Consider the following 24366-nt stretch of genomic DNA (forward strand, 5'->3'; position numbering starts at 1 on the left):
CCAACAGTGCAGGACAAAGTGAAGTAAAACAATACGAATGTGATCAAATAGATAATAATTGAAATTATCCCCCTCTTTATCAATCTGCGCCCCCATGCAGATTTCAGACCGCAGAAATGGTGTCTGTAGCAGTTGTGTGTCTACCACACTGTCTGACTGCTTCCGCCTTCATGTGTCTTGGAGTGCTGTTGTCTAGACTGTAACTTGTGTGGGAGGATGGATGAGAACCCACCTGGTGTGTGTGTGACCCTGCTCAGTGTGACTCTGTCTGATTAGCATGTTGTAGCGGCAGGTGTGGGGCTCAGCTGCAGGTGACTGTTAACTCAACCTCCCCCGTTCTCGTTGGCACCCCCGACACGATCAAGAACTAGGGGCTTCGTATGCCACACACACACCAACCACTTATTTTCTTTGTCCTTTTCTGCCTTCCCTGAATAGAACATGTAGGCTCATTTCTAGGTGAATTGCTAGCCTTGATCTTTGTTACTACCTGTAACGGGTTTCACTTAAGTTTGGATAGGGTAAGGAGTAAGACAGCCTGTAAACATGCACCAGAAGTCCCTCCCTCGCCCTTTAGTAAAATGGCCGCCATACCCGTTGCTAGCCTTTCCTCCAGGTGGGAGCCGCTCTCTGCCAGGCTCCCGGAAGTTAATGTCCTTCCCCAGCAGACTGTGAGGGCGTAAGCCCTTGTCTGCAGGAGATTAGCCTGTGTGAGGGGGATTAAGAAGTGTGTGTGTGTGTCCGTAAGTATGTCTCCGTGTGTATGTGTGTTTACAATTAGCCTCAAGTCTGACCCTCTGTGGTGCTACCACTGTTTGGCTGTAGGAGTGTAAATCACATTCCTTATTGCTGTGTATACACAAACACACATTCCTTATTACTGTACCCAAAGACTGCCTGCAACCTCCGCTGCCCCCTAGGCAGACCATAGGGTTCACTGATTAGGCCTAAGCTAAGCTCTGTGCTTAGATTGTGTGTCTGTGCATGCAGTGTTCTTTTCCTGACTACTTTCTTTTCATCCCCAACCAGAATGAAGAATTGGATAAGAAGTATGCCGGCCTTTTGGAAAAGAAATGGACCTCAGTCATCAGATTACAAAAGAAGGTTTGTGGTTTGTTTCAAGGGATGCTGGTGGGGATTCTGTCTGCTAGTCTTGGCCCATGACTTTGGTGGAACATCATCTGATCATAAATTCACCTTACACGGCGTATTAAAAAGGTTACAGTAGAAGGAATTGAATGTGTTAACCCAATGCCCTAATGATATGATGAGATTGTTTGATATGGCTAGCATTCATGTGGTTGCTTAGCAGTACACTGCAGCTGCCAGCAGAGATTTCCATGTATCAGCAAACTTATATTAGCCACTTTTACTTGCGTAGTACAGAGTATACACATACTGTATTCGAAAGTGCTTTACATTGTAAGTGGTAAATTTCCCACCTGATGAAAACGTCCAGTTTCCTTCTGTAATACCGCATATCTTACTGTGATGGTAACTGTCGCCATGTCTGTCGCCATGTCTGCCCCCCCAGGTGATGGAACTGGAGTCGAAGCTGAACGAGGCCAAGGAGGAGATCACCCTAGGTGGGCCCATAGCCCAGAAGCGTGACCCCAAAGAGTGGATCCCTCGCCCGCCGGAGAAGTACGCGCTGAGCGGCCACCGCTCCCCTGTCACACGCGTCATCTTCCACCCAGTCTTCAGCGTCATGGTGTCCGCCTCCGAGGACGCCACAATAAAGGTCAGTAGAATATAATAATAATCATCATAAACAACAGTCTTTACTCTGTCTAGGTTTTTCTCCAGGTTGGTTGCCAAGGTCCCTGAAGACTGCCTAAACAGTGAAACAATGTACAAACAACGCCATCATCATAAAGGGGATGCAAGCAACCCACCCCAAACAACTTCCCAACGCTGTCGTGGCAACTTCATCTATTTGACTTGTATGCGTGTTGACTGTGTATGTATAACTGTAACCAATAAGGCATCGTACAAGTGTGTAATCAGTGTGTCATACTTCTAGTGCCAATCAAAATTGGCATTTTGAGAAAATGACTTCAACATATGTATTTTGAAATACATTTCAGAATTAAATTGTTCAAAAGCATATAGTATAGTTATTTGACCTATTCTACGCCCAATTATAAACTGGGTGGTTTCGAGCCCTGAATGCTGATTGGCTGACAGCCATGGTATATCAGACCATATACCACGGGTATAACAAAATGTTTATTTTTTTACTGCTCTAATTATGTTGATAACCAGTTTATAATACCAATTAGGCACATTGGGGGTTTGTGGTATATGGCAAATATACCATGGCTGTTGCGTCATGCATAAGAACAGCCCTTAGCCGTGGTATATTCACCATATACCACACCCCTCAGGCCTTATTGCTTAAATATGCCAAATATATGATTCCACTCATTGTCGTTTGTTAATCGCAGCTGTTTCTGTATTGTACTATATTCTTTGGACATGTGCTTGTGAGAGAGGGAGAGAAAGAGGGAGAATGCTGTAGCAGGCCTCATTCTCCATTGACTTGCATTGGATTTGCTTATCCTGTATAATATACTCTGAGTGTGTGGATTTCTTTAGATATTGTTTTCACAATAACAGAGGAGAGATGCTCATAAAATGACACCGTGTTTTGCTTTTAGCTGCATTCCCAAAGCGATGAGCTCTACTTCCTTGTTATTCATTCACCCTGATTTGTCCGCCATGCTATTTTTACAGCCATCCAGGATTGGTCTGCTGCTCTACCACAGCTAGATTCCTCTTTTCCGTATAAATATTTGTGCTGTATATTTTATTCATGTGGAATCAAACTCCTGTTCTCTATTTTGCCATGCTACCCTTCATTCTCTATTTGGCAACACTACCACAAGGGGCCTCCTCTGGCACCACCTACTTCGCCACCACCTCCTCCCAGCTACCCCTCTTCATTCCCAGCACCCCCCCCCATCTTCCGCTTGAGTGCTGGCTCCTCCGCCTCGACCACTATCCATCCAACCCGGAGCAGGCCCAGTCAGGCCCCAAATCTCACAATCTGCCCCCTCTCCTCTTATGCCGCCTCTTCTTTCCTGGCCTGTCTCGCCTCACTTTCCCTCCAAACCTTGCTGTTAAATCTTATACTGGGGAGATGACCTTAAGAGCTCTGCACATGCTGACATTCTCTCTATTTCTCTCTTTCTCTGACAGTCTCTCTTTGACATTCTGCTAAGGCTGTGTTAGGTTGCCTGCAGTCAAACTAGTCTTTTTTTCCCCTCTTTGTTTAGTATGCAGGGAGTAATTGTCACGGGGCTTTGGTGCTCTGCGGACAAACTGCTTCCTCTCACTCCTTCCCTCTCTTACTCCCTCTCTTCCCTTGTCCACTGCTCTCCCTTCTGCTAACGTAGCAAATCTATACAATCATTTTTTTAACTTGTTACCAGCCTTGAGCTCGCCGCCTTGGCAGTATTTAAATCAGCAGGTTTTGTGAGCAGCGAGCCTTCTGTACTTCACACTCTCTTGCTCTCGGTTTCTCCCTTCGCTTTCTCTCGCTCTCGCTTCCCCCCACCTCCCTTTCTCTGCATCGTGATAAGAAACCCTGTCACACAAAATTAGGCTGAACAGCTTGAGGTGAACTGCTGCTTATGGCAAGAACGACCCTGCGTATGCCTTTAGCACATACTGGACCCCATTATTTTAAACTGACTATTTTATAGTGTCATTCTCTCACAAGTGGGCCTATATTAATTACTGCTTTGGTCTTTAAATTGAAAATAGGTTCTCTTCAATTGGTCAATGGAAATATTTAATCAATTTGTCTCTCGATCTTAAAGCCACATCGTTACCAGTGGCTAACATTAATTGTTTATCTCATGCTGTTGTCAGTACATAAGCACAGTTAATTTTCTGGTTAGCCTCCCCTGACCTTATTACCTAATGACCTTCTGCAGTGCATCTGGACTGTAGTTTGCTGAGCTAATAGGCTACATGGGTCTGCAGAAGAAAATGCCATAAAAGCAGTAATTGCACCACCATGTTTCACTACCCCGCCACTTGCATAGGTAGCACAAGATCAGCAGACCAAGTTGATGGTCTTGGTGGTACTGGCAGACTTAACACCACGCCATAGTCGGTGGATTTTGTGGTACACTAGACTCAAAACAGGAGGGGGTGGGTGGACTTGGCAGTGGAGAAAGCCCAAATGAGGCAGAAGGAGGGGGCTTCTGTCACTGTCTGCCCAAATCCAGCCCCCATCACCCTGCTTGCTCAGCGATGGAGGAAAAGCTTATCCCCACAGTGCCTGTCTGCCTGGAAACACAGGGTAATGTGATAGCCATTATGCTTGAGATGCAGCCAAACTAGTGTTTTTGAACTTTTTATTTAAGACCCAAATCCCACTGTCAATATAGACAGACTCATATTTATTCAAGCACCATAGTCTTACTTTTGGCTTATTTCCTTCTCCGACTATTCCAATATGAGGATATTTGAATTGACACGCTTCACAGACGAATGTAGTCTTCTAGAAACAGTCATTTAATCAGACAAAGAAGATTTTGAACATTTTAATATGTATGGGGTTCGATGTTTGCATGTTGAGACGCCGTCTGGCTTGTAGGGTTGTCATTCTGTGCTATTTGGAGCTCTGGAGACGAATCTCAGACAGTGAACTGTGGTAGCTAATGTCTAGAGAGTCTGTCTGGCACCCCACCCAGGGTGTGTTGGAGCTCCTGTGATATGACATCAATATGATCCGCTATCCCCATCTCTCTCTGCCATTCTCAGCCTGGAGGCAGTGTCACAGGGTGCAGGCTAGGGTAGACTAGACCGTGGTATTTGGTCTCTGTGGGGATTTTTAGACTTTTGAGAGCAGCTGAGGTGTGCGTTTCTGTTCAGGTGTTTGTGTTCATGTGTGTTTTATGTTCACACAGCAGCTGAAGTTTAGATTTCTGTGTACTCTCATCTGAGGTGTGTATGTGTTCTTGTTTTCATGTGTTACGTGTTTAGACAGAAGCTGAAATAGTGTGTTTTCTCTCCTCACCAGGTGTGGGACTATGAGACAGGAGACTTTGAGCGGACGCTGAAGGGTCACACTGACTCTGTCCAGGACATCTCCTTTGACCAGACTGGCAAGCTGCTGGCCTCCTGCTCTGCAGACATGACCATCAAGCTGTGGGACTTCCAGGGCTTTGAGTGCATCAGAACCATGCATGGTGAGGGGACAGGAGAGGATGGGTGGGACTGGTTGGAGGATATTATATGTCTTAGACTATGAGGAGGACCAGGGATGGTGAGGTATGTCTGTTTGGTTCAGGCAAAGCTTGGATGAGCAATTCCCGACATGTATGTGAGAATGTGTTTGGATGGTGCATTGGGGGACAGGTGCTACCAATGCTGTTCATTGTCACCTATGCTATGGCTCATTTTCACTGAAGTTCATGGCAATCTGCTCCAATTCACAGAAAACCCAGTGAAACAAAAGAGCTTCACACAACAACCAAATGATCTGTCACACAGGCTTTAATGTTAATGGCAGCCATTCCACACTTCTTAATATCCTCCCCAATCTAACTCCTATAGGCGGTGGGGACTTGTTCTCTCGCTATCTCTCTGTCTCTCTCAGGAATTCAATCATTTGCACCGTTTAATATTAAGATTTGGAGGGCAGAATATGAGAAGCCTTTTTCTATTCACACACACACACGTCCATTCTCAAGACGAGGTGCTATTTCTCATATCAGCACTCTAAATGTTCCAGTCCTTAGGCAGTGTCACTGCCCCCCTCCCCTATTTTAAATCCTAATTGCTGCATAAATTGAAGCGGCATATCTTACGTGTGCCTTCAGGCCCCACTGAAACAGGAGGACACCACTGGAGTGGCTTTCCTATTCCATTGGAACTGTGTGGAGCTCCTAAAACATATCAAAACTTAATGTTTGACATCATATGCCCCTTAAAATCTCCCCAAAAAAGTCTCAAATTGCCCGGACTAAGAAGTATACTACATGAATGAATATGAAAGCTTAAAGTAAATAAGCTGAAAATAAGCTCTTGACTAGGACTCAGTCATTTTTTAATCCATGTTTGCGTTGTAAAGGTTTTCTGTGTGTGTGTGTGAGATATTAGTAGTCTCTCTCCAATCCGTTTTGGGTGTAATTTACACCACGTCAGTTAGAGCTGGCATGTTGCCCCAAAACAGACAGGCTGTGTTCACACTGTGAAGAAACGAGAGCTCGGGGACCTCTTCTCTTTGTCTCCATCTCTCTCTCTCTGCGCCTGCCAGTTCCACTGCGCCATCTTTCCTGTCATCCTCCCATCCCCTCATTCTCATCCTTTCATTCTCCTTGAGTTCCTTTCTTCCTCTAATTTTCTTTCTCTCCTTCCCTTCTCCTTAACCAATTTCCCTTCTCTGTAACCAATTTCCCCTCTTTCCTCACCCTTTCTCATCAATACCTTTTTTTCTCTCCCCATCTTCCTCTCCCCCTCCTTCCCTGCATCCCCCCCCCTCCCACCAGGCTGGCTGATTTGGTAGTGAAGATTAGGAGAGATTTTGGACAGTCAGTTTAATTATCCTCTTCACTCAGCACCAGATAGCAGCCCTTTTGTGAGGCTTTCACCACCCATTATTATAACAGCCAGTAGCTCACTGTGGGGCTACTGTGCTCCCCAACACACACACGCACACTTCCGATATATTTAAGCTTGCCTTTTAGAGCCAACTTATCGTTTGTATCTTTTTAGCAGATAAAAAATGGCCGCCCTGGTGACTAGGTAATTAGCTGCCTCTTCTCCAGGAACAAAGACACCCTGGGTGTAATTGGCTGTCTCACTACACATGTTAATTGGCTCATTTGGACAAAACCTATTTTATGGCACGTTTAGTTCCGGGTACTTTATCAAGGGGATGGGGAGGACTTGTCAAAGTGGGTGGCATTCAGAAATGGAAAGTTTTTGCCAGGAATTGCTTGCTAATGTGTTTAGCCCAACTTCGTACTGCCTTTGTCTGAAGTACAGTACTTGCACATTTCACCAATAGATATTTCAGTCACCAAGGGAAAGGGGGCACCTAGTCAGTGGCACAACTGAATGCGTTAAACCTAAACTTGTCTTCCATATTTAATCAGAGGTGCAGGGGCTGCCTTAAATCGACGTCATAGGTGCCTGGGTGAGCATTTGTTGTTGGGGGTTCACTGCCTTGCTCAAGGGCAGAATTGTTCTACCTTTTCTGCTCGGAGATTCGAACCAGCAACCTTCTGGTTACTGGCTCAGCTACCTGCCGCCCAGTGAAGGTCTCATTGTATTGTCTTTTGTTTTCCAGGACACGATCACAATGTTTCGTCCGTAGCCATCATGCCCAATGGAGATCATATAGTATCTGCCTCAAGGGACAAAACCATTAAAATGTGGGAGGTGGCCACTGGGTAAGTACACTGCATAATAGCAGTCAGTGCTCACCATGAGCATAAATGTTCTTTGAAAAATTCCCTATGCTTCTGGAAAGCAAGCAACCATCTTTAACCCTTCTCCCCTCTTCCCATCCGTCAGCTACTGTGTGAAGACGTTCACGGGCCACAGGGAGTGGGTGAGGATGGTCCGGCCCAACCAGGACGGCACCCTGATCGCCAGCTGCTCCAATGACCAGACTGTGCGCGTGTGGGTGGTGGCGTCCAAAGAGTGCAAGGCCGAGCTGCGGGAGCACGAACACGTGGTGGAGTGCATCTCCTGGGCCCCTGAGAGCGCTCATCCCACCATCTTGGAAGCCACCGGCTCAGAGGTGAGAAGGTGCTCGACACGAAGATACTGATAGACACACACACTTCACTAAAGGCTTTGTCTCCTCCTTGGTCCCCAAAAGCAGATCATGCAACCCCTTCGTCCTCAAAACACCCACTGCTAACTCTTCAAAAGCACCTTACCCTTATGCCCTGTCCTTGGATCTGTGCCAAAACCTGTATGTACATACGTGCCTTAAGTAAAATGTATGTACACATCAAGATGGTACTGTGCACACACCCATTTAAATGGTACGTACAAGTATCTGATTGCTCAAGGGAAAGTAGACCTAGATATTCCCAGGTAAACACCCAAGTTAATAATATGCACACATCCTACTGTGTGTGTACCTTACATGTCAGACATTTTACTTTGCTCACCACTCTCCCTCTGACTTCCTCTGTATGTGTGTGTGTGTGTGTGTGTGTGTGTGTGTGTGTGTGTGTGTGTGTGTGTGTGTGTGTGTGTGTAATATATATGTGGGTTATTTGGTCTATCGCCTAACCTAAGATTGGCACCTGACAGAGCCAGACATGTTTGAATCAGACCATGAAATGAAAAGTACAGGAGGAACCCTGTCATGGCCCAGGGTCAGGCCATCACCCTGAACGGTGCCCCCGTGAATGTTCCGCTCTCCCCAGTCTTGTGATCATGCGTGTCCAATTTCGGCTACATCCGATTTAAAACATTTACCCTTGCAGGCAGCTAGTGGCCCTGTCAAGAACCTTGCCTTCCTGTCTGCCTCGATGCCTGAGCACAATGGTACACAATGTCCCATCTTCAGAACTCACAGAAGGAGCCTCAGACAGTTTTTCCTCTTTAGCTCTCTGTTTCTGTGTTTACTCATTTGAATGGTTGATGTGCTAAGTCGACGCAGTGATGGTATTGTTGAACTTGGCTAAGGCTCAAGCCAGAAGAGTAGATGCGCACATGTGTACACACACACGTAAACATGCATACATACCCCATTACCCTCGCCTTTGATCACTTTTTTTTGAAGACTTAAAGAACTTGGCGCTTAGTAGCAGAGCCGGTTCAGGTAGAAGGATTGTCCTGACATCAATTTTACTGTCACACTTTATGTTCTATGAACTGGGGGTGCTGAGATGAGCCTGCACAGGGGAACCCACACTGTTAGAACACCCTCCCTGTTGCAGAACTCGGAGGCATGTAATGACTTTTATATCTCTGTGTGTATAATATCCCACCTGCACATTTGGCCATGCTTTGTTTGCCTAGTGCCCAATAAATAATTAGTTGGTTCTGAAGACAAAATAAATGGTTACAGTTGAAGTCGGAAGTTTACATACACTTAGGTTGGCGTCATTAAAACTCGTTATTCAACACTTCACAAATTTCTTGTTAACAAACTAAAGTTTTATCAAGTCGGTTAGGACATCTACGTTGTGCATGACACAAGGAATTTTTCCAACAATTGTTTACAGACAGTGAATTATAAGTGAAATAATCTATCACAATTCCAGTCAGTCAAAAGTTTACATACACTAAGTTGACTGTGCCTTTAAACAGCTTGGAAAATTACAGAAAATGATGTCATGACTTTAGAAGCTTCTGATAGGCTAATGGACATCATTTGAGTCAATTGGAGGTGTACCTGTGGAGGTGGAGGTATTTCACAAACTCAGTGCCTCTTTGCTTGACATCATGGGAAAATCAAAAGAAATCAGCCAAGACCTCAGAAAAAAATTGTAGACCTCCACAAGTCTGGTTAATCCTTGGGAGCAATTTCCAAACACCCGAAGGTACCACGTTCATCTGTACAAACAATAGTACGCAAATATAAACACCATGGGACCACGCAGCTGTCATACCACTCAGGAAGGAGACGCGTTCTGTCTTCTAGAGATTAACATACTTTGGTGCGAAAAGTGCATTTCAAACCCAGAACAACAACAATGGACCTTGTGAATATGCTGGAGGAAACGGGTACAAAAGCATCTATATCCACAGTAAAACGAGTCCTTTATTGACATAACCAGAAAGGCCGCTCGGCAAGGAAGAAGCCACTGCTTCAAAACCGCCATAAAAAAGCCAGACTACGGTTTGCAACTGCACATGGGGACAAAGATCGTACTTTTTGGAGAAATGTCCTCTGGTCTGATGAAACAATAATAGAACTGTTTGGCCATAATGACCATCGATATGTTTGGAGGAAAAAGGGGGAGGCTTGCAAGCCGAAGAACATCATCCCAACTGTGAGGCACGGGGGTGTCAGCATCATGTTGTGGGGGTGCTTTGCTGCAGGAGGGACTGGTGCACTTCTCAAAATATATGGCATCATGATAGAAAATTATGTGGGTATATTGAAGCAACGTTTCAAGACATCAGTCAGGAAGTTAAAGCTTGGTCCAATTAGGTCTTCCAAATGGACAATGACCCCCAAGCATACTTCCAAAGTTGTGGCAAATGGCTTAAGGACAACAAAGTCAAGGTATTGGAGTGGCCATCACAAAGCCCTGACCTCAATCCTATAGAACATTTGTGGGCAGAACTGAAAAAGCGTGTGTGAGCAAGGATGTCCTACAAACGTGGCTCAGTTACACCAGCTCTGTCAGGAGGAATTGGCCAAAATTCACCCAACTTATTGTGGGAAGCTTATGGAAGCCTACCTGAAACGTTTGACCGAAGTTAAACAATTTTTAAAGGCAATGCTACCAAATACTGATTGTGTATGTAAACTTCTGACCCACTGGGAATGTAATAAAAGCTGAAATCATACTCTCTTCTATTTTTCTGACATTTCACATTCTTAAAATAGAGACGTGATCCTAACTGACCTAAGACAGGGAATTTTTTTTCTAGGATTAAATGTCAGGAATTGTGAAAGAGTTTAAATGTATTTGGCTAAGGTGTATGATTTCAACTGTATATCCTCCTTGTGCTTAGCTGCCGAAGATGATATTTGATTTTAAAATAAGAGATGGATGGTGGTTTTGGTAATTATGGAACAATTGAATCTAAGTGCAAATTTGGTCTATATCAATTATTGCCCTCAGCTGTAAGGTCCCGCCAGTGCAAGTTTGCGCTACTCTGTGTTCAGATACACTCTTACAGTCCATTCGGAAAGTATTCAGGCCCCTTGGCTTTTTCCACATTTTGTTAGGTTACAGCCTTATTCTAAAATTAATTAAATTGAAGAAAAAAAACAATCTACACACTACCCCATAATCACAAAGCAAAAACAGGTTTTTAGAGATGTACACATTTTTTGAAATGTATAATACAAAACAAATATCACACAAGTATTCAGACCCTTTACTCAGTACTTTGTTGAAGGACATTTTGGCAGCGATTACAGCCTCGTGTCTTCTTGGGTATGATGCTACAAGCTTGGCACACCTGTATGTGGGGAGTTTCTCCCATTCTTCTCTGCAGATCCTCAAGCTCTGTCACGCTGGATGGGGAGTGTTGCTGCACAGCTATTTTCGGGTCTCTCCAGAGATGTTCGATGGCGTTCCAGTCCGGGCTCTGGCTGGGCCACTCGAACATTCGGAGACTTTTCCTGAAGCCACTCCTGCGTTGTCTTGGCTGTGTGCTTAGTGTCATTGTCCTGTTGGAAAGTGAACCTTCGCTTCCATCTTGCCACTCTAGCATAAAGGCCTGATTTGGTGGAGTGCTGCAGAGATGGGAGAACCTTTCAGAAGGACAACCTTCCAGAAGGACAACCATCTCCACAGGGGAACTCTAGAGCTCTGTCAGAGTGACCATCGGTTTCTTGGTCACCTCCCTGACCAAGGCCCTTCTCTCCTGATTGCTCAGTTTGGCTGGGCGGCCAGCTCTAGGAAGAGTCTTGGTGGTTTAGAACTTCTTCCGTTTAAGAATGATGGGGTCCACTGTGTTCTTGGGGACCTTCCAATGCTGCAGAAATGTTTTGGTACCCTTCCTCAGATCTGTGCCTCGACACAATCCTGTCTTGGATCTCTACGGACATTTCCTTCGACCTCATGGCTTGGTTTTTGCTCTGACAGGCACTTTCAACTGTGGGACCTTATATAGACAGGTTGTGTGCCTTCCCAAATCATGTCCAATCAATTGAATTGACCACAGGTGGATTCCCAAGGATGATCAATGAAAACAGGTTGCACTTGAGCAAAATTTTGAGTCGTAGCGAAGGGTCTGAGTACTTATGTAGATAAGGTAGTTATTTTTAATACATTTGCAAACATTTCTGAAAGGCTGTTTTTACTTAATTGTTATGGTGTATTGTGTGTAGGTTGCTGAGGATTTGTATTTATTTAATCAATTTTAGAATAAGGCTGTAACAAAATGTAGAGAATGTCAATGGGTCTGAATACTTTCCAAAGGCACTGTGTATCTAAGCAGAGTCTGTCCTGCTCTGGAGACGCATCCTCTGATAACTATTCCGTTTGTTGTCCATTTCCCCTGATGCTAAGGTGCTATTTATTTATCAAAGTGGTATAAAAATGCCACTTTGGTATAAAAATGCATTTATTTCAGAGGGCTGCTGGCAGCATATAGCCCTTATAACAAAATTATCAAGGGTTGATATCCCCCAAGTGAACACTGCTAAAGGTTCTGTATTGGCAATTTACGGCGGCAATTGGAGCTCATTGTATTCTTTCTCTCCCTGTGTCCTTCCAGTCTAAGAAGAGTGGTAAGCCGGGCCCGTTCCTGCTGTCTGGCTCCAGAGACAAGACTATCAAGATGTGGGACGTCAGCATTGGGATGTGCCTTATGACACTGGTGAGTGGACCATTAATCATAGACATACGATAGATGGTCATTCCGATTCATGCAGTTTTTAATTGAAAAATGTCCCCATTAGTGATACCGACTCCATTCTTCACATGACTTGAATTGTAATGTGATTGACCTTCTTGAACCCTAGTCTTAACCGAACACACTGTCTCCGGTTGACTGGTTTCCCGAACTAAGCATTGTTTGTTTTAGTCAAGGAGTAGTCTGGGAAACTGGCACTAGATTTTGTTTTAACAATTCTAACCAAACACTATTGTCCCAGGTTGGCCATGATAACTGGGTGCGCGGGATCCTTGTCCACCCCGGAGGCAAGTTCATATTGAGCTGTGCTGACGACAAGACCTTAAGGATCTGGGACTACAAGAACAAGCGCTGCATGAAGACTCTAAGTGCCCATGAACACTTTGTTACGTCTCTGGGTAAGCCACTCTCAATCTTCTCTTCTCCTACAGTCACAGTCGGCGTCAGTTACTGCTGGGTCTTGTTTAGTAGGCACACAGTAGCAAAATGTTTGCGCTGAGCTATGAACTGAAATTTCTGTTATTTATTAAAAAAATTAAAAAAAATAACTATTTGACCCGAGTTCTGTTCAATTATTTGAATTCCATATAGTTATTTTTTTACTGTGAGCTTAATGCGCACATTGCACAGCTTCTCTAGAGATAAATCAGATCCAGCCTGAACTGTGTGACATAGTAGAGTTGTAGTTTCCAACAGGCCAATATTCTACATAGTTTAACCTCTCTGGGCTAGGCCCTAGTCAACAGCCAGTGGAATCGCGTGGCGCGAAATACAAATACCTCAAAAATGCTATAACTTAAATTTTTCAAACATATGACTATTTTACACCATTTTAAAGACAAGCCTCTCGTTAATCTAACCACATTGTCCGATTTCAAAAAGGCTTTACAGCGAAAGCAAAACATTAGATTATGTCAGGAGAGTACCCTGCCAAAAATAATTACACAGCCATTTTCAAAGCAAGCATATATGTCACAAAAACCAAAACCACAGCTAAATGCAGCACTAACCTTTGATGATCTTCATCAGATGACACTCCTAGGACATTGTTATACAATACATGCATGTTTTGTTCAATCAAGTTCATATTTATATAAAAAAAACAGCTTTTTACATTAGCATGTGATGTTCAGAACTAGCATACCCACCGCAAACTTCCGGTGAATTTAGTAAATTACTCATGATAAACGTTGACAAAATACATAATTATTTTAAGAATTATAGATACAGAACTCCTTTATGCAAACGCTATGTCCAATTTTAATATAGCTTTTCGGCGAAAGCACATTTTGCAATATTCTGAGTACATAGCTCGGCCATCACAGGCTAGCTAATTTGACACCCACCGAGTTTGGGGCTCACTAAACTCAGAATTACTATTAGAAAAATGGGATTACCTTTGCTGTTCTTTGTCAGAATGCACTCCCAGGACTTCTACTTCAACAACATGTTGTTTTGGTTCCAAATAATCCATAGTTATATCCAAATACCTCCGTTTTGTTCGTGCATTCAGGTCACTATCCGAAGGGTAACGCGCGAGCGCATTTCGTGACAAAAAATTCAAAATTCCATTACCGTACTTAGAAGCATGTCAAATGCTGTTTAAAACAAATTTTTATGCTATTTTTCTCGTAAAATAGTGATAATATTCCAACCGGGCATCGTTGTATTCAAAGGCTGAAAGAAAAAAATGGAGAAGTCTCGTGAACGCGCATCTCAGTCTCACTGTCCCCAGGCTGACCACTTACAAACTCTGCTGCTGTACTTTGCCCAGAGACAGCAGACACCCCATTCCACTTTAGAGAGCCAATGGAAGCCTTAGAAAGTGTCACGTTACAGCACAGATGCTGTATTTTCGATAGAGATGCAACAGAAGGACAACAAATTGTCAGACAGGGCACTTCCTGTATGGAATCTTCTCAGGTTTTGGCCTGCCATATGAGTTCTGTTATACTCACAGACACCATTCAAACAGTTTTAGAAACTTTAGTGTTTTCTATCCAAATCTACTAATTATATGCATATTCTCGTTTCTGGGCAAGAGTAGTAACCAGTTTAAATCGGGTACGTTTTTTATCCGGCCGTGCAAATACTGCCCCCTAGCCCCAACAGGTTAACGCATTAACCTCTTACATCTAGACGTTCCGCTAGCGGAACACCTGCTCCAATATCCAATGATAGGCGTGGCGCGAATTACAAATTCTTCAAAAATACAAAAACTTCCATTTTTCAAACATATGACTATTTTACAGCATTTTAAAGACAAGACTCTCCTTTATCTAACCACACAGCGAAAGCAAAACATTAGATTATGTCAGCAGAGTACCCAGCCAGAAATAATCAGACACCCATTTTTCAAGCTAGCATATAATGTCACAAAAACCCAGAAGACAGCTAAATGCAGCACTAACCTTTGATGATCTTCATCAGATGACACACCTAGGACATTATGTTATACAATACATGCATGTTTTGTTCAATCAAGTTCATATTTATATCAAAAAACAGCTTTTTTACATTAGCATGTGACGTTCAGAACTAGCATACCCCCCGCAAACTTCCGGGGAAGTTACTAACAATTTACTAAATTACTCACGATAAACATTCACAAAAAGCATAACAATTATTTTAATAATTATAGATACAGAACTCCTCTATGCACTCGATATGTCTGATTTTAAAATAGCTTTTTGGTGAAAGCACATTTTGCAATATTCTAAGTACATAGCCCAGCCATCACGGCCTAGCTATTTAGACGCCCGGCAAGTTTAGCCTTCACCAAAATCAGATTTACTATAAGAAAAATGTTATTACCTTTCCTGTTCTTCGTCAGAATGCACTCCCAGGACTTCTACTTCAATAACAAATGTTGGTTTGGTCCCAAATAATCCATCGTTATATCCAAATAGCGGCGTTTTGTTCGTGCGTTCTAGACACTATCCGAAATGGTAAATCAGGGTCGCGCGCATTTCGTGACAAAACATTTCTAAATATTCCATTACCGTACTTCGAAGCATGTTTAAAATCAATTTTTATGCAATTTATCTCGTAAAAAAGCGATAATATTCCGACCGGGAATCTGCTTTTCGGTAAATGATAGGAAAAACAGAAAGACTGGGGCGGCCAGTGCATGCGCCTAAGCCCTTTGTCCTCTGATAGACCACTTAGCAAAAGCGCTCGTGTGTTTCAGCCAGGGCTTTGAATTACGTAATTCAGCTTTTTCCCGGGCTCTGAGCGCCCATGGAAGCCGTAGGATGTGTCACGTAAGAGCAGAGATCCTTTGTAATGGATAGAGATGACAAAGAAGGCCAAGAAATGGTCAGACAGGGTACTTCCTGTACAGAATCTTCTCAGGTTTTGGCCTGCCAAATGAGTTCTGTTATACTCACAGACACCATTCAAACAGTTTTAGAAACTTTGGAGGGTTTTCTATCCAAAGCGAATAATTATATGCATATTCTAGTTTCTGGGCAGGAGTAATAATCAGATTAAATCGGGTACGTTTTTTATCCAGCCGTGAAAATACTTCCCCCTAGCCATAACAGGTTAAGTGGTGTTATAAACTACAATGACCATAATCCATTGCACATCTACTTGTCCAGTCTTTCTTTTATGCCTGCTACAGAAGAGGGAAGAATTCGCAATCGTGAGATGATATAGAGAGCAGGTGTTGCTTCGCGAGGTATCTCTACCTGAAAACACTTTAAATAAGTGATTGATAGTTGGTATTCAGTAGTCATAAAAATATACCTTATTTACTTTGAACTACAAAATAGTGATTTTGTCAGACACCATAGACAGCAGCTCTGTAGAGATGAGATGATTACTAGGAATTAAATTGTCATCAAATAAAACAAATGTAATATACACAACTGAAATATTTAAGTTATGGTTAAGTGATGAGCGGTAATAGGCAGTCACTACCATCATGTTACTTTTATTTAATGTTTTATTCTGTTACAGCATTCAACTCTCACAGTGCATTTAATGCTTAAAAATATTCTTGAAACTGAAATCAAAAAAACTTTATTTTTTATAATCAAACCGAACCAACCTCAAAAAGCACTAATCGCTCAGTACTACAAAACATTTTGCAACGAAAACAAATTTTCGTTTTACATCTCAGTGGATAAGTTCAGGGAGTACCTGCCTGTATCTCCATGTCCTTAGTGAACTCAACCCTGATGTTTCCTGAGTTGTTTGTTAGTTCTTTGTTTGGTGGTTTATTGAGGTGTGAGCTAGGAGGTTCTGCATTAACCCCCTCCGGTGTATCATGATATAGGCCCCAGAGAGAGGATCAGGCAGGGGTTAGACAAAGCTGTTTTGGACGATGGTTGAATGGGGTTAGGGATAGATGGATAGGAGAGGGGTGGGGGTTGTAGAGTTCTGATGATAAACTGGTCTTGCCTGGCTCAATATCCTGGGGGCTGCTAGCTGGCAGCTGGGGTCTAAGAGGTAGACAAATGCTCCAGGATTTTCCCAAAATCTGAGGCTTCTAAGCGGATCAAGGCTAGGGAACTCTCCGGAGAAGGAGACTCCAGCTATCCAGCCAGCTTTCCTGTCAGGCTAGTACTGTTTGAAGCCCCAGCCTCTGAAATCTAGCCACAGAGCACTGCTGTAAGCTATTGTTTGGATATTTTGGGGGGAGAAGACAAAAGCACCTTTTGAGGTTGATGTGCTGTGCTTTTCTGTGTGATGCATGTACCAAGAGGTAAAGAGCTTTGTCTAGTTAATGAAATGCCCCAATTCAACTATTGATAATAAAATAATGATATATTCAGGTCATACTGCTAAATGGAATATGCTTGATAAATGGCCTTTAATTGCCTTTAATGTGTAAGTTAACTAATTATTCTGCCATCTCCTGTGGATAGAACCAGATTCTCTCTCAATTAATTTCAATTAAATTCAAAGGGCTTTATTGGCATGGGAAACATGTTCAGATGGCCAAAGCAAGTGAAATAGACAAACTATCTACTCTTCCTTTATACTGATGCCCTTTCCTCCTCCTCTCCTCAGATTTCCACAAGAATGCGCCGTATGTTGTCACCGGGAGCGTAGATCAAACAGTAAAAGTGTGGGAGTGTCGCTGATCCGATCAGGCCTAAGAAGAAAGGACCACCACCATCCCAATTCCCCACCCCACCTCCTATAGGCCTCATCCCCCCCCCTACACTCCACCTCACACTATCTCTTTCATCTCCTCTGGTTACACTCACACACCATGGTTAATACCTTATCCTGTCATCACGCTCTCTGGTCCAATAACTATGGTCCTTTTATGTACATTATTCTGGATGTAGATTGAGCTATTAAATGTTACACAGCAAAAAGTGTTCTTGCATGGTGATGATGAATCCAAAATTGTATACTGTAAATTTACATAAGGTTGTCTAGAAGTACCATAGGTTTAACATGGGCGGGGCTGGCTAAGTCTGTTGTCACATGCAGCCTTACCTACCTACTTATTGAAGGCAGATGTTTCTTTGTGTGCGTCACAAATGCCACCCTATTCCCTATATGGTGCAATACCCATGAGCAAGGGCCTATGTGCCCTGGTCCAAGGTAGTGCACTATACAGGGAATAGGGTGCCTTTTGGGACACATTCTTTGAGTGGGTGTAAAACGTAGGGCGCTAACACTGATAATTTAAAAAAACGACTGTCGTTTCTTTACGTGTCAGATATATTATTTTTGTCACTTTTTTCTGTTTTTATTTTCTCTTTATTTTCTCTCCTTTTCACTGTTGTAGTCTGTTTGTCGGTGACCTTTTTGAGGGGGAAAAACAACAAAAGGAAAAGTATAATCCCTTGATGTCGGAGGATATGAGATTGTTTGTCTGTGGGGGTTTTGTTATTGGAATAATCTGTAGCTTTGTAACATCACTTCTGAAGTGTGCATACCATTTCTCTTCTTCATGTGGAACTAGATAATATATTAATGGCTGCATATACGAATGTTTCAAACTGTTGTCCATCTTCGGTCATCTGGGGGTTGAGAAAACAAAACCGCTTTGTGCTCTTGTCATGACGACGCGTCCAAACTGAGTAGCAAAACCACTCCTGATAGGCTTAGAATTGTCCTATCCAATGACTGAATTATGTTTATTGAATCAGAACCTTTCTATATTGGCATCTGAATGAATTAACCTGGCTAGGCTGCGCAGCTGGCTCCCTTATTTCAGTGGGTTAGCATTTTGGCTAAAAACTCAGTGGCCTGATGGTTTTCGGGTTAGCATTTAGGCTATGTGAGCCGATAGTGTGAGGTTACTCCTCCCTGAAACGCTGCCCCCTGTCTTTTCGGACTGGTACTGGACCTTATGGTTGGCTGCAACTGATCAGGCGACCGACCGCCTCAGCCTTTCTTTAGCACTTGGCCCTTTAGCAGCTGACTTCAGGGATATCACCTCTTTTTAATCTCAAGCATTTGAAAAGAAAGACCTTTAGGTGTCTCGCTCCCTCTGTAAGACGTCTCACTGTTGTCTCAAGTCTAACCCGAGTGATTTCCATTGGACTCAATTGAACCTTCTCCCTTTTTCTAACCATATGACGAATCAGGTGTCAGCTGGGTTTTGTCCCTTATACTACAGGAATCATGTAAGAGATTTGATGCTCAGTTGGCCATTGTCTTGTGCTGCTTGCTTCTATGGGCTGTGTAAATTAGGGAGGGTAAGCTTAAGCCTTAGCTTTGGATGAAATATGCAAGTTTCAAATGAGTCGGACACAGTCAGAGACGTCGTCATAGCATGACAAGGAGTCAAAGTTGCCCCTCAGGTTTTGATGTGAAAAATACAAAGAATTGAGAGGTAATAAAAAAGAAAGACATGTAAACTAAAGCTTTTTACTGAGCTGTAGTTAAGTGTCCAAATCTGTGTTTCCACTGAACTGACTGATTCACTTTCGGGGGGATTCATTCAGTCAATTGATGATGAAAGAAAATGCTAGCAGTAGACATGCTAATGAATGATTGTGTTCTCTGTACAATAGAGGTCTGATGGTGGTAGTTCTTGTAAAGAGATCTTCACCCTTAAGACTACATACAGCAGCTCCCTTGCCACATACCGGCTTTGGTCTTGGGCTTGGCCTACTAGGATCTGTTTGTGCACAGGAGAGTGCTTAGACGCCTTTCCTAGTGATGAGCTCTTGGGTCAAAACTCCACAGGACCGACTCTTAACGCATTGCAGTAGTCTCCTGGGTGGCAAGCACATCTGTATCCTATTCTGTTCATCTTAATGAGCTAGAAGGCTGAAGAAATAATGACAAATGACAATTGGAACTAATTCTAATCTAACCAAATTCCCTCCATGACAATGGAGACCAACCATTCCCCCAAAATCCTATTATCTTGCACATCCCTGCTTTTCGTTAGCTCCTTTGTCTGACTGGCGATCGAAGAGAAATTTTAAGACTCAATAAAATGCATAAACAAGATATCATTTTTTAATCAGCCTTTTTGCATTATGGTGCAATTCTGTAATAATAAAGAACTCCACTTGCTTATTAACTGATTTTACTATTTTAAGCTTCTTTGCTGAACAACTTCCTGTTCCTTTTCCTGTGTGTATTTGATTGGATGTAGCTAGCTGCTGCTGTTGACCTCTGAACCCTCATAGTGGCTCGTGTGATGAACCCTTTGACCTGTTGACAATACCACTGCTGCATGTATCCCTGTTGTACCAGAGGCTGAGCTGTCTGGTCTTGTGAGCCTTTCTGGTTCAAGTGCTATGATGTAAGCCACTGAACACTCAGGCTGAGTCTGAAATGGCACCCTATTCCCTAAAATTAGTGCACTTAAGACGCAGACTCAATCAGCCACAGGCCACTCCGCTAAGCTGTCAAAGGCTAGTCGTTCCACTTGACAAATTTATATACTGTAAAAAGAGTGAGAAGTAGGATAAGAGAACTCTATCTCTTACGAGAAGGGGTGGTACCCCTACTGTCGCTTGCCAGTAAGCGGGTGTATTGTCCCTGTGTATCTATGTATGTATACTGTGTATTTTGCATATTGACTTTTCAAAGACACCAGACAGGTTGGCTCAGGCTGGCTTGATGGCTGCAGACAGACCGCGCTGTACTTAATGTGGTTGTTTGTTGCTGCTGAAAGGAGGACAGATCTGTAAATATATGAACTGGCTCCTTCATTCCTCTATATGCGATGGGATTGTGGCAGACTAAAGATGTTCTGAGAGAAAAGAAGCCTCCTTGAGAGAATACCACTTATGCCTCCTCTAGACTAGAGACCCCCATGTATTTAATCAGACTAGACAGGTCTTTCTCCAAGCTCCTTTCGCTCTGTCAGTCAGAGGGAGGTAGAGACTTTGATTGGCGAGTCGGCGTGAGTTCATTCCGTTACATCAACCATCGATAGGACAATTGGACATGGTGGTGCTGATGCACCATAAAACGTGTTTTAGCTGAAACCCAAAAAATGTAACTACAGTTAGACGACATGGTTTAGCTTCAGCATTCAGATGTCCTGATCTGTTCTGTTCTCAATCCTAGGCTAAGTTAGCTTCCTGATTTAAGCCGATTCTCCCTTTAGATTGGCTTAATTCAGGATTACGATATCAGGTTCCTTGTGTGTAAATTCTAAACCAGGCCTGAAGTGAACCTAAATGGATATTTGACTTGACTCTTATTGTTATTGAAAAACTCAGCTTTCCTTTTCTTGGGTTAGATAAGAAAGGTCTATAAACAAATTGTCCAGAGGGAGAATGTGTCTCCCCTTGTAATATAGTTGTCATTGAATGAATGCTTTCCATAACTGTGCTATTGTACCTTCCCTGTGCCCTGTGAAAAGAAATCACTTTTTGCCATTTGCAGCTCCCAAGCAATCCCTATGCTGCACTGGCTAGGTGGATCAGAGGGACTGGCAGACAAGCTTGCACTGTCTGTTGGTCCTTCCCCCCAGTCTCAAGTCCATCTGTCTGCTATAATCTGCCTTGTGAATAGATTGAGGGCTTCAGACTTCTTCACAGCTTGAACAGGATTTATAGTTTTGCTTTCAACGTCTTTCTCACTCTTCACACAGCAAAATTGCTAACAAAATATCTGGATGTCATTATTGTTTGCAACATAATTAAAGAAAAATATGTAAATGTTGTCCTTTTATTGGGTTGGAGTGGGGGTTCTCAACAAAGAACATGCACTACAACAGATCAGTTCAATTAGGGATTTACTGATTTTGAGCTAAAGGTTTTGGGGATTGTGAGTCTTAACATTTCATGATTTTCTTCAGCGAATGGCATGTATTTTTTTCTTGGGTAGAAAATGATAATCATTAAATGATCATAATTACATATTGCCAGTATACTGTGTGTGTGTGAAGTATTAATATAATGGTAGGGATTAATTATTCATGTTCACAGCTGTGATGTATGCCAAGAGATGATGGAAACCATACTTGAAAAATAATCTGATTGACAATTTACATGAACAGACCCATAAATCAAAATCTTACATTTCTAAGACCATGTTGGTGTCTTTAGTTATTTCTTTGCATTCTACCAGATAAGTGCATGGTTCCACCTGGCTGGCACCTTCCTGCTATGTCTAATTGTCTGACTACAATACAAATGTCTTGTGATCTTGAAAAAATATAGATGAAATGTAAAATGCAGCTCTGGGAACAGATTAATCATGCTGAGCAGTTTAGGTTATGACTCAAATATACTTGCTCAAGCAATATTTTAATTCATTTGGATACATTTGTGCAAGTGTCAAAATCTGTTTTACTGTAGACCCTTTGCAAATGTTTGACTGGGTGGGTGGGTGGGTGGGTGGGGTGTACAATTGCCATCATTTTGCCATTTGCTTCTGAATGAAGGATCATTTGTATGTGGATAATAGATCAATCAACCACACACACACTCAACATTGAAGTAGAAATGTGAGATGGTTAGGTAAGAAGTTTTGGTTCAGGGTAGGGACTAACCAAAGATCCCAGATAGCCCTGACCCTTCAAAATGTTGACTGTTTCAAGAATGCGCTGAATATCGACGTCAACCAAATGTCTCGTCGCAGAATTGTGACTTCATTCACCATCCCAGAATAAACACTATCAACGTATATGCAAAAAAAACAACGTGAGTTCTCAGCTCGTGTGTACAAGACAACTACATACGAATATATTCCCGAGCGAATATTTCAGGTATTCAAGTCACTACCATTATAACAAGAGGTTAGCTAACGCTAGGCATCTCATTTAGAGAGAGGTCTTATATAGCCATCTTGTTGGCATGGAGTTGAAATGTGCTTTAGCTAGGTGGCTAACTTGCAGTTTACTGATGAATGCCTTTAGTTAGCTAACAAGCTAGATACTATCCCCATAGTTTTACCTTTTGTATTTAGTATTTTACACACATTTATGTCAGTTAGCTAACTTGTTAGCGTTCCAACCCTTTGAGTTAAAAATGTACAATTGTGTGTCATGTGTCCTTCCTCCACAGTGAAGTGAGAATGTCACTAAACAGGTCAATGGAACCGCTACAAAGACAAGCCCCCGGACTTTGCCTACTTGGCCTCCAAGTACCCAGACTTCGAACAGCATGTCCACACCAACCTGGCTGGCAGAGCTATGTGAGTACAGGGCGTATTCATTAGCTACGGAAATCGTTTACCGTTTAAGAACCAAACGTAAGCAAACATAACAAAACTATAAATTGTATTGGACAAATTCTGGTATTTAGGACCCTCCCCGTTTCGTTCCGGTTGCTTAAACTGAGCTAAAGGGTTGCTTCCATTTAAGAAACGTTTTGCAACAGAATCGGCGTAATGAATACGCCCTCGTGCATATGCTGTAGCCCAGTTGTTCCTAACGCAGGTCCTCGAATATTCCCAACAATTCACATTTTTATTGTAGCCCCGGATAAGCACGGCATATTCAACTTGTCATCTAATCATCAGGCCCTCAATGAGTTGAATCTCAGGTATGTTTGTCCCGAGCTACAACAAAAATGTGCTGTTGGGGGTACTTAAGGACCGGAGTTGGGAGCCACAGCTGTTGACTATGACTTAGTGTCATTTTGTGCCACTATTGATTTGGTGTCACACCAGTAAAACCCATGTGTGTGTGGCAGAATTCGTTTTTTTTTTTAGTGTTGCCAACTCCCCAGCATGTTCTCTCATTACTGTAGCTTTCTCACCTGTGTATCCTCCCTATGTCACCTGCTAGCTGAACTCACAGTAGGAGGGTCGGAGAGTTGGAAGGAGAGAGGCATCAAAGACAGTTTGATTTTCCTCTTATCTTTTTTTTTTATGGTCTGATATGTTTTTCTCCCTTCCTCTTTCAGAGGAAATGGGGTCTCCAGATTTTTTGTATTTAGACAGGATGACGTTATTTATATAAAAACAAAAATGTAATTTAACCTTTATTTAACTACATTAACGGACATCATTGCTAACAACCATGATGATTAGTGACCTGGTCATGGTGCTATAGTTTGTTACAGATGTTACCCATAGACACTAGCTTTCCATATAACTATTGGAGCAGGGTTTAGACAAATGCCTGTGGTTGCTTGTGATGCTCATCGGCTACAGAGGAAGAAAAAGGGATCACTGAAATGATTAATGCATGCGCTACAGACAGAATCTCAGCTCTGATGGAGAGGAGTGGAAAGTTGGAAACCAGGAGGAACCAGGGCTGGAGAGGGAATGGGAGGTGCAGAGTGGGGGGTTAGGGGCCACACAGCCTGGTGAGGGAGGGAGACAGTCTCAATTCTCCCTGACTGGAGGGCAGGTTCTGCCAGCCAGTAATTGGGACACACACAGGGATATGAAATATGCAGAGAGAGAAGAGGGCTATGGAGGGAGAGGGACAGAGCGTGAAGGATGGATGGA

At 42.9% G+C, this 24366-nt stretch overlaps 2 protein-coding genes across 3 annotated transcripts in view; both read left to right on the forward strand.

Annotated features, from left to right (window-relative positions):
* LOC106581047 (lissencephaly-1 homolog A-like) overlaps positions 1–21623 on the forward strand; it is a 63878-nt gene extending 42255 nt beyond the window's left edge. For both annotated transcript variants that reach the window (XM_014162730.2, XM_014162731.2), the window contains exons 4-11: positions 1030–1104; positions 1535–1741; positions 5036–5204; positions 7310–7412; positions 7537–7765; positions 12388–12489; positions 12767–12923; positions 17545–21623. In XM_014162730.2, the coding sequence (XP_014018205.1) occupies positions 1030–1104; positions 1535–1741; positions 5036–5204; positions 7310–7412; positions 7537–7765; positions 12388–12489; positions 12767–12923; positions 17545–17618 (1116 nt within the window). In that variant the 3' untranslated portion in view covers positions 17619–21623. The remainder of the gene's footprint in view (positions 1–1029; positions 1105–1534; positions 1742–5035; positions 5205–7309; positions 7413–7536; positions 7766–12387; positions 12490–12766; positions 12924–17544) is intronic.
* Positions 21624–22559: 936 nt separating this feature from the next.
* The window catches only part of LOC106581049 (max-binding protein MNT-like), a 62543-nt gene continuing 60736 nt past the window's right edge, over positions 22560–24366 (forward strand). Inside the window, 2 exon segments of the mRNA XM_014162740.2 lie at positions 22560–22675; positions 22974–23103. Of these exon segments, the coding sequence (XP_014018215.2) occupies positions 23073–23103 (31 nt within the window). The 5' untranslated portion in view covers positions 22560–22675; positions 22974–23072.

The sequence above is a fragment of the Salmo salar genome, chromosome ssa20, assembly GCF_905237065.1.
Source record: "Salmo salar chromosome ssa20, Ssal_v3.1, whole genome shotgun sequence".
Lineage (NCBI taxonomy): Eukaryota > Metazoa > Chordata > Actinopteri > Salmoniformes > Salmonidae > Salmo > Salmo salar.